The 10576-nt window shown below is 36.8% G+C and overlaps 1 protein-coding gene across 1 annotated transcript; it reads right to left on the bottom strand.

Annotated features, from left to right (window-relative positions):
• Positions 1-1174: 1174 nt before the first annotated feature.
• Positions 1175-1587, bottom strand: Smp_009230 (hypothetical protein; the record flags this gene model as incomplete). Its single annotated transcript, XM_018798496.1, has 2 exons — positions 1440-1587; positions 1175-1344 (listed from the first exon to the last, which is right to left on the bottom strand). The coding sequence occupies exons 1-2, from the start codon at positions 1522-1524 to the stop codon at positions 1175-1177; spliced, it is 255 nt and encodes an 84-aa protein (XP_018653432.1). The 5' UTR covers positions 1525-1587.
• Between the last annotated feature and the right edge of the window lie 8989 nt (positions 1588-10576).

The raw sequence follows: 10576 nt of genomic DNA, 5'->3' as shown, positions 1-10576 counted from the left end.
TTGCGTCTATCACATTTAGTCTCTTAACTGCTTCTCATCAAACTGCATCACATTAATACCAAGCATCATGTCAAACAATATGAACGTCCCACAATATGAACTCAACTACTGAGTATTACTGAGGAATATAACGCATTCAATAAGATGTGAAACGAGACGAGATAAAGTTAAATATTATTGGGCATATTCAACTCTTGATTGTCCAATAATGAATCAACTGATGATGTGTAATTCTTTAACTGTATAATTTGACCAGCCATGAGAAGAAGAGGTCGCAATCCAGATACATATCCGACAGTCAAAATGGAGAGAGACTATCAGAAATCCTTCTCTAACACATTCATACATTAAACCAGCAACACATTTACCACTGTTCTACACATTACCACTCATGATCAGTGTACATCTGATAAAATAATATCTTTGCACAGATCAAAATAATCACCCAAATTATCTATGTCAGGTATATACATAATTGCATGCCTGGTGAGTAGATGTCATTGGTATGTAATGCTGTATAATCTACAACACTTCTTCACAGCAAATGTAGTTGTTATTTCGTAGTGAGGATGAATGTTCCGCGACCTATTAATGAACTATAATTCAATATATATTCTGATGGATTAACTATTCAGTGATTCTAATTTATTCATACTCCATTTATGAACTCATTATGTTACAGAACGTAAGAGTATTTTCATCTTCTGAACTAATATACAAACAATCCTATTTGACTTATGCGGATATTCAACAATATCAGAACGAACTACTGAAATTACTACAATCTTCACAAATACGCATTCTAATAACAATCGTCATGTGGTCATTAGTGACCACCTTCAACACTCCCTGTTCTCGTTTAATTGTAATGAATATTTCAGATGAAATGATTGTTATTCATACTAGTTGTTTCCTACTGCAAAGTAGTCGATCTGTGTATCGATTCTAATCAAACGTGCCTAGTAAGCTATACATTATGAACTCATTCATAACAACGACGAAGAGAGAGAGAAAACGTTTCAAATTTTGTGACAGATATATTTATTACCATGTTATTTTTAAAAAATTGTGAATAAAATAAAAAAGTGAAATCTCCTTCAGATCACCATCTACTGAGATATTGATGTGCTGAAATCAATTTTCATCAGACACCATCCTCATTTCACTCAGATGACTAGTAGTAATCGGGATTCGGAAAGTCACCGTCAATTTCGGGAGGTGGAGGAATTAAACGAGGATCATATTGATTGGGGCGATGATCGTCAACTTCGACACCAATTGGAATTTGGTTCAAATCTGGTTCAACACCCAATTTGACTTCGGCGACAGTAGGGTTCTTTGATTCTATAGGCGAAATGAGAGAGAAATCAACAGTTAGTTATGGGTTATCAGTTACTAGCTTATTATTATAGCAACCAGATATGAAGACTTTTACTTACTCTCGGTATCGGCAACTGACTCAACGAACTGAATGATTGTAAGGTGCACTGCAAACAGCATGATCAACATCTTGATATATCTCATTTTCAGACTGATCTCTCTCACGTAAGATGAAGGAATCAGTGACACTGTTCTCCGACTATAATCAAATATCAAGCTACCACAACGTCGTTTATATACTCACACTGTCTAGATGACACTTATCAGAACAGACATTAACACGCTGACACATACGTTCGTGGTTGGTCATAACTTACTTATTTACTGGACACAATAGATACCCACGGTCACAATTCTTTAGAGGATTGGTAGTTTGTATGTTACACACACTTAGATGACGACGAATGGCACAATTTCAATAGAGTGAATGTATGATTGGGGTAAATCCATCTTATGTTGATCGATCACTCCAGCCTAATTGATTTGTGTTATCAGGTGATGTTGATCAGGAAGACGGAACATTGGTGATGGGAATAGGCAATGAATGAGAAACGTTGGATTCTTATTTTACTAAAATTGGAGATGTATGTGAAGAGCATGTCATGGTTGAATGAATGTGCCTTCAAACACAACTGATGGTAATATGTATAGTTATATTCTTCACTGTCCTCCATTATTCTTTGCAGGGCTATTGAGAAAACACTTTGCTGCATTGTCGTGAGTGCTAATGCTAGTTTCTAAGCTGTTGAGAAAACGTCTAATGCCGTTATTAATATGGTTGTGGATAAACATGTTAAGCCTTGCAAATTCCTGATAGATGTTATCTAATCAGATACTAACCATCACCTTCATTCATATATTTCTCCTTGTACATCTTCTGGTAGAACGAGGCATCAATACACTCAAATACATGCACAGAAGCAAGGGCATCAAAGATCTATATTACCTTATGTAGCAAATATACTCCGTGACGAAAGGGTTATTAGAGTTGATCTAGTAAAACACATGTATTCTCAAACATTCTTCAATTTAGAAAGTTGTACAGATTTAGATATTCTTCCACTGTTACTACTTCAATTACTACTAATGATTGTGATAAATGCCTTAAATGGTGATTATCACTAAACTGATCAAACGGCCTTAAACACTAATTATATTATGTCAATTCTGATAGGGATATCGTTCGTCAATGTAAAGTTAATTTGAACTAATTGATGTGCCAATCTATACACCCCTACTATTATTACGGTAAAGCATGTTGTCGTGAATTTTATCTTTGTTTCGCAGTTTGATCGTCATACTTTTTTTCTAAGGTCTGGAATTAGGCGGTTTTTTTACACCTGCTTCTTACATGACACAGACCTATTAATATCAAACATTTTTGCAAACGTTTTCAAATTGGAACCATGTATTTGATTATGGGTTTCTAATGTTACACTAGAAAATATGGGAATATTGTCTCAATTAGATAAACATCGATCACCTGAGGAAGGTGCAGGCATAAGAGGCACGTTTGAGAGTTAGTGAACGTGGAGTAATCAATAAGTAAATAATGAGTATGTTTCTTCCACTGAACAACACATTCTGAAAACAACTGACTTTGTCATTTGTAAAATGATACTCATTTGGATGAACCTGTTTCATTGGTGGATCCATCTGAATCTACGATGATCTTGTATATGTCGTCTGACATCCAGCTCAGATTATTGCATAAGAACACTAGATTTTGGACGGCATTATTCGAAACATCATCCATCTGATTGTCACTGTCAACATACTTGCAGATTTTGGAAGACAACGAAATGTGAAACAATGGATTGTCTAGAAATCTGATGTATCGGTGATATGCACAACTAGTCACCGTTTCATTGTTTGTCTTCCATCTCCAAACACTTGAGAGCAATACTAACATTGTGAACCTTGATTGATTGACGTTAACAGAGTAATCACTACAATCTATGATACATCACCGTGATCGATAAATTTCCACACATTTCATAAATGTCTAACACAGTCTACTCATTGTCATCACATGCTGATTGTAAAATTTTGCTCAACAGCACAGTGTCAAACACAGTTACTTGTGGTGGATTAATAATGGAAGGAGTGGAAAACATTCCCACGTGTTAGATTGTACGAGAAGTGAGCTTAAATAGAAATCATCTTAACAACGTTCAAACTGGATATCTGCAAACCACAATGAAGTATTCTCTTCTAAGTGTAACATGAAAGAAAATGCATAGTGCAACTTATTCTGCTACCTAATTGACAACTGTACTAAGAAATGTGTAATTTGAATGTTTTGCTTACGAGAAATGCCTGAACGTCAGTTAAACTGGTCGATATTCTGAGAGAAGAGAAAGAGCTACCTTGCTCATCATCGTCAGACTAACAGACTACAACGCAAAATGAACTGATAGTTGTAAATATTTCGAGAATACTATCAGTATTGACATCTATGTTCGATTCGATGCTATGGTGTTTATTGCTTACTTTCATTGTCAATATGACCTATTTCAACATTCCTTATACCTGTATATTAGTCTCTCTCCATTGTTCATTATATGTCATTATGAATAATGGTATACAGGTATCGATTTGTGAATAGCATTTGTGTATTGACCATGTTTGAAGTACCAGTGAATTTCCGTCCAGTGATGTGATGAATTCCGCTCACTAATGGATCACATTCTCACTATGCATCGGAATGGAATGTCTTATATGGTAGAGATCGATTGCATTCTCATGTGAACTGAGAAGTTCATCATTCCATGTATGTGGATAAGAAGCTATTGTGGACGTTGACTTGATTGACGACAATAGTTTGTTACTCTGTTTAATTTAGTAAGATGATAATTGAGTGTACTTGTTTTGAATGTGCTGAGATAAGCCATCACATACACGGCATTTGTTTCATGAAGAAGGTAGTATTTTGAAATCGTTAGTTTATTCAACTGAAGATGTTTCATATTGACTGATACTTCATCAGGAAGCAAGATCATGTGGTTTTGACAAACAATGTAACTCTTCGATGTCGTTTCATTAAAGTCATTTATATGGTATTGAGTAAGCGTACGTAGCAACTTCGCTCCGTTGCATTTGATAATGCAGTTGATCAGTTAATATTTTATTATATGTTTTCTCACATAGTGAGGTAATATTTAGAAGCTGAGTGCATATAGCAACAACACAGAATTATATGAGTTCAGTAGATTGATGAATTGCGTCTATCACATTTAGTCTCTTAACTGCTTCTCATCAAACTCCATCGCGTGTCCAGTGCTGTCAGGGAATCTTGATGAGAAGTGGAAAAGTGATAAATCAAAGAACACAGTTATTCGGATATCGGAATCATAAATGAAAAGGATGAATAGCAACTGAGTTAAACTTGAATTGTTTATCTAATACAGAGTTGCATGTCGAATGCTGGTTAGCGGTTGATAGTATTACATAATATGTGTCAGGCATAAGTAGTTGAGTAATTAAATGAGTAATCAAAGTGCAAAGCTTCTTTGTGTTTCATAGTCTATTGCTTTCGAACATATTTGATTTACTTGATTCTGCTCATGGTCATGAGACATCAGTTAAATGATATACACGTTAGTTTGTTTTAGATGAATAAAATTTTGCAATCACAGTTATAGGAACGACTGTTTGATTACATGTCAGTTGGATGTATGCGATTATCAGTAGTTTGATTTTTCAATGGAGGCCAATGCCCCTTCTAACAACCAGAACAGCAAGTTTTATCGGTTCATGGAACGTCCGGACAATGTGGGAGACTGGGAGAGACTTACAAAATGCTGCAGAAATGAGGAGATACAACCTGGAGGTGCTTGGGATCAGTGAAACACATTAGACACAGGCTGGAAAACAACGACTGTCTTCAAGAGAGCTTCTATTATACTCTGGCCATTAAGAAGAAAATGCTCCACACACAGGCAGTTGCACTGATGCTGTCCAAACAAGTACAATATGCACTTATAGGATGGGAATCTCATGGACTAAGGATCATCAAAGAACCTTTCAGAAAAAAGAAAGAGTTAATACAATGAACATCATCCAATGCTATTAGCCTGCCAACGACTACAATAAAGATTAAAAAGACAAATTCTGTGATAAGTGAATTCAATCTTCGACAAGTGCCCAACAAAGGACTTGACCATTCTGATGAGTGAATTAAATACCAAGGTTGGAATGGACATTACTGGATACGAAGACGTCATGGGACAACATGAACTGGGAGAAAGAAACGAAAATGGTGAAAGATTTGCAAACCTATATGCCTTCAACAAACTGGTCATTGGCGGCACTATATTCCTACACAAACGCATTCACAAAACCACATGGACTTCACTGGATCGCACTACACAGAACCACATCGATCATATCTGCATGAACAGATCGTTCAGTTGGACGATGGAGTATGTGTGAACCACGAGATTATCTGATATCTCATCAAATCATCACTTGTTGTTCGTCAAGAAGAAACTGGAACTTAGGAAGCATCGGAAAACGGGGCGGACAACATCACCAAAGTTTAATACGGCTTTACTCTAGGATGCTGATAAACTCAACAAATTCAACATAGCCCTCAGTAGCATGTTCCAGGCCTTTCATGATCTACTCAATGGAGAGAGAACTACTATGGGAAGCAACTGGAAAGAGATAAAAGAAGCAATCACTTCAACATGCCAGGAGGTTCTGGACCACAAGAAGCACCAGCACAAGTGATGGATCACTGCTGGTACACTGGATAAGGTTGAAGAAAGGAGGAACTAGAAGGCAGCAATTAATACTAGCGGAACTGGAGCAGAAAAACTCAAAGCGTCACTCACGAACCTCCCAATAGATGTTGGCCAACCAGCAATTGAAAAGATCAGCATGGCCATCAGACAAATGAAGAGAGACAAAGTAACAGGACCAGACAACATTTTAGCAGAGGCACTGAAAGCAGATGTAGCAGCAACTGAAAAGATACTCCACGTTCTCCTCAGTAAGATTTGGGATAAATAACAAGTACCAACAGGCTGAATAGAAGGCTTTGTGATCAAAATATCAAAGAAAGGCGATGTCAAGCTTAACAATAACCTGTTTAAGAGGCCCGTCTTCTAGTCTCGTAAGAGAAAAAATAGGCAGGGATAAGACGTAAAGGTGAACCCATCGCTAATTCATGGTAATCATCTAATACAATCGTTGAGCAACTACACAAAAAATCGCTTAAACCTATTAGTCATAGATTATCATCTAAACTTCCAAAATTTATTATTATTCAAACACATAAATATTGGTACAAGAAAGCACCAGATACATATGCGCAGCACAAATCTCATTTGATTTGTGTGAAGGCTGTGATACTGTCCAGGTGCCCAAACAGAAGCAGGTGGTTTTCTTAGGAGGCCACACTCGGAGACTTTGACCTAAAGATCTGATCCACAAAGCAGTAGAGCATCGTGAGGAGACGCAATTCCATGGTAGCTGGTGACCAACAATAGGTTCATAAGCCATTTGTTTACTCAGGACACTGGTGCCCATGTACACCATTGGTTTGGAATCAGGGTTTTCCAACTCCCCTAGGTGGACTAGCCTTGTCCACCAACCCGGTTAAAGTGCCGGACATTCGCTTTTCGTCCTCTCAATTTCGTAAACAACACCCGTGGTACGAGAAGGCAGTGAGCAGGACTTTCTTGTCAGAGGCTATATACTTGCTGGCCATGTGAGAGCATTTGGAGAGGGAGAGCGGACTCTCCCCACTCTCGGCCGTACCAGGGCATTTGGGGGCATGTAACACTAGGTTGGTATCAAATATCTTTTAGGATCAATATCATCAATCGATATATTAATCCTTAGTTTTCTTCACATTTAACCCTATTTTAATCATTTATTTGTAAAAACTTCAGTATCTATGATAATATATCTTAATATTATGTTAATTTCATTCAATGTTTGTATTACATATAAAGCGAGGCATTTTCTGAACATACAAATATTTAGACTTTCAGTAAATTAAACTTGCACTTTTATTGTTCTGTTTATTATTTAGATTAAAAAGTACCACTGAATTCCATTTCAGTGGTCTAGAGATTAAGCATTTGTGTCAGACAGAAGATTCTGAAATCGATTCCCGGTTGGGAGTTCATGGATAAGCACTAATGAGAAGTCTGATACTACAATGACACGGTCTTCCATTGCTTCTAGGTGTTTAATAATTGTCTAACTCAGGTCAAATCGTGATCTCGATAAAATTCAATATAACCTTCACAACCCAATACTAATGAAAATAGCATCAGTCAGAGAATATAAACCTTTGAAAGTCCCATATCTTAGTCGATACAAGTTCATAAATTTATCCTTTAATGAATTTGTCTGAAGTGCAACAAAACACTTAATCTCAACATCATATCAGAAGCATTTATATGATACAAAACGGGTATATATGATAATAATGGTATACTACAATGCTTTTATGTAATGAATACATAGATTATTAATGATTACAGTCTAGGTAGTTTCCATGGATAAATAGATGTTATAATTGTATTTTTGCTAATATAAACGACCCAGCTATTCCTATTGTTTAGTATTCTTATACAAATGACACTCAACAAGATCCCAAAATTAGAACACGTTGAACAGAAATCACTAGTTTGAATAAAGTTCATATATTTATAGTATATACATAAGAAGCTTCTAGATTTTTCTCCAATAAATTGCCAAAGCTGATTAGTTTGGAATTAGCCAATCAGCTCGCAGCAACCCCATCATGTATGAAACATGCTTCAATCCAATCTATGTCCCGTTAACACCTCCCCCTTGAGCAGATTCGTAGGATCTGGTGCTAGGATCCAACTGCAACCAAGTGACTGGCCTGTGCTTTCGATTTGTTCATTGTCTAGGTAATAAGGAAGTTGTATCACTCTTTGCTTGCACAGAAACTAACCTGTCTGTTCCGGGCGCTTTGATTTCAAAGGTGTCTAGCAGAGCGTAAAGAGGTGTTTGATGTCGATTCTCGCTGCTGGCTATCGAAGTTGCTTTCATTTGGTTAGCATGACGTATCCAAACTTCTGAGCCAACTGACACCTCATAAACCACATTCCCTTTCTTTCTCACGATTCGACCAGCTGTCCACATAGGATGTTTACCACGATAGTCCATAGCAAGTACTTTTTGACTCATCGTGAACAATCGTCTTTGTGCCCCATGGTATCGATTGAACTGCTTCTCCATCGATAAGTTTCATTGGGGCTCACGAGATGGCGTCGGACGGATGTCATCGAAATGTGTCCTTGTTTTTCTGCCAAGTAACGCTTCCACTAGAGAGACCCCATTTGTTGTTTGAGGGTTTGGTGTAGAACGGTAGATAAACAGGAACCTCTCTAAGATGTCTTCGGTGGTACCCTCCCCTCTTGATTTTTTTAGAGCATTTTTGAACGTACCAATAAAACGTTCTACCTGCCATTCAATTGCGGATGGAATGGAGGTGTTTTTGTCCGCATCTCTGAATGAATTTCACAGAAACATAAACTAAGAGGCAAGCATGTTTTCAGTAGTGCAATTGCACGTTATCTGTTAACCAATGGTTACATTATTGACATTTCAAAGTCTTTCATGATAATTTCTGAACAAAGAACATTTAATGCACGATGATTTACGAAAGCAATTGCCCTAGAAAGACCACTCCACTCCTTTTCACCTGTTTATTAAGTTGGATGAAGAATGCTGGTGGGTGACCGATGCTCCTCCACGACGGGTAACAGGCGTAGGTAAGTAAGTAACTCAGTAAGTAAGTACTCGGTTAGTTAATTTTGTTTTTAAAGTTACTTCATTATAATATCAAAATGTTCTTAGATATTTATTCTAAAATATATTTCAAACAATTTTTACCATTTATAAACTTGATTTCCTTCTGGAAACAAAAAAATCGATTATGTAATATAGACTAGTTAACTGAAGTTTATAAGTAAGAATTACTTACTTAATTACTTACGCCTGTTATCCCTCGTATAGGAACATAGGCAGCTCACCAGCATTCTCCATCCAAATCTGTACTGGCCAATCCTTTCCAGTTCCTCAAGTCGTTATTAATCCTTTTTCATATCTGCTTCTATTTACTGCTGTAATATGTTCTTTGACCTTCCTCTTTTCCGATTCTCTTCCGAACTTCAAGTTAAGGATTGCCTCGTAATACAGTTTGGTGATTTCGTCAATGTATGTCCGATCCACTTCCAACGTCTTTTCCTAATTTCCTCTTCAGTTGGAAGCTGATTTGTCCTTAGCCATAAAACGCTGTTACTGATAGTATCCGATCAGTGAATGTTGAGTATTTTGCGTAGACAACTGCTTATAAATACTTGTACCTTCTTGACGATTGATGTAGTAGTTTTCCACGTTTCAGCTCCGTACAGTGGGACTGACTGTCTTGACGTTCGTATTGAAGATTCTCACTTCGAAATTAGTTGTCAGTTGTTTATAGTCCCATATGTCCTTCAACTGTAAGAATGCTGCCCTTACTTTGCCAATCCTCGCCTTTACATCTGCATCCCATCCTGCTTGTTTTTCAATGATGCTTCCTAGGTACGTAAATATCTCCACATCTTCCAGAGTTTCTCCATCAAGTGCGATTGTATTGACGTTCTTCGTAGTGTATTTGAGAATCTCGCTTTTTCCTTTGTGTATGTTGAGGTCTACTGATGCAGAGGTTGCTGCTACATTTGTTGTCTTCGTCTGTATTTGTTCGTGTGTATGAGATAGGAGGGCTTGGTCATCTGCGAAGTTCAAATCGTCTAATTGATTCTAAGATGTCCATTGTATTCAGTGCTTCTCGTCACATGTCGTGATGTTCATAATCCTGTTAATCACTAGAAGAAAGAGGAAAATATAATTTTCATTAAAGTTTCTTAAATAAAAGAGGGAGATTCTTACATAATAATCTCAGAAAAGTTAGTTTACCAGCTTAATGATTACTGTGATTGAATTATTGAAAATTTTTTTGTCAGTTTAGTTTCAACTTCTGTGAAATATGTTCGTAGATGTGGAAACAAATCATCTTTTCTATTCTTCCATAGTATATGCTTTGATATATACATGTCAGAATTCGATTCCTGTTTGATATATAAACATCAACTTGATCTTTGGATATTCTATATACGAAAGCAATAAATATTCAGACGATTATCTCTTTTAGTTCCTATATACT

The sequence above is a fragment of the Schistosoma mansoni genome, chromosome 6 (genome assembly GCF_000237925.1).
Source record: "Schistosoma mansoni strain Puerto Rico chromosome 6, complete genome".
Classification (NCBI taxonomy): domain Eukaryota; kingdom Metazoa; phylum Platyhelminthes; class Trematoda; order Strigeidida; family Schistosomatidae; genus Schistosoma; species Schistosoma mansoni.
The sequence above is the reverse complement of the archived record's forward strand: the minus strand, read 5'-3'. Positions and strand labels throughout refer to the sequence as shown.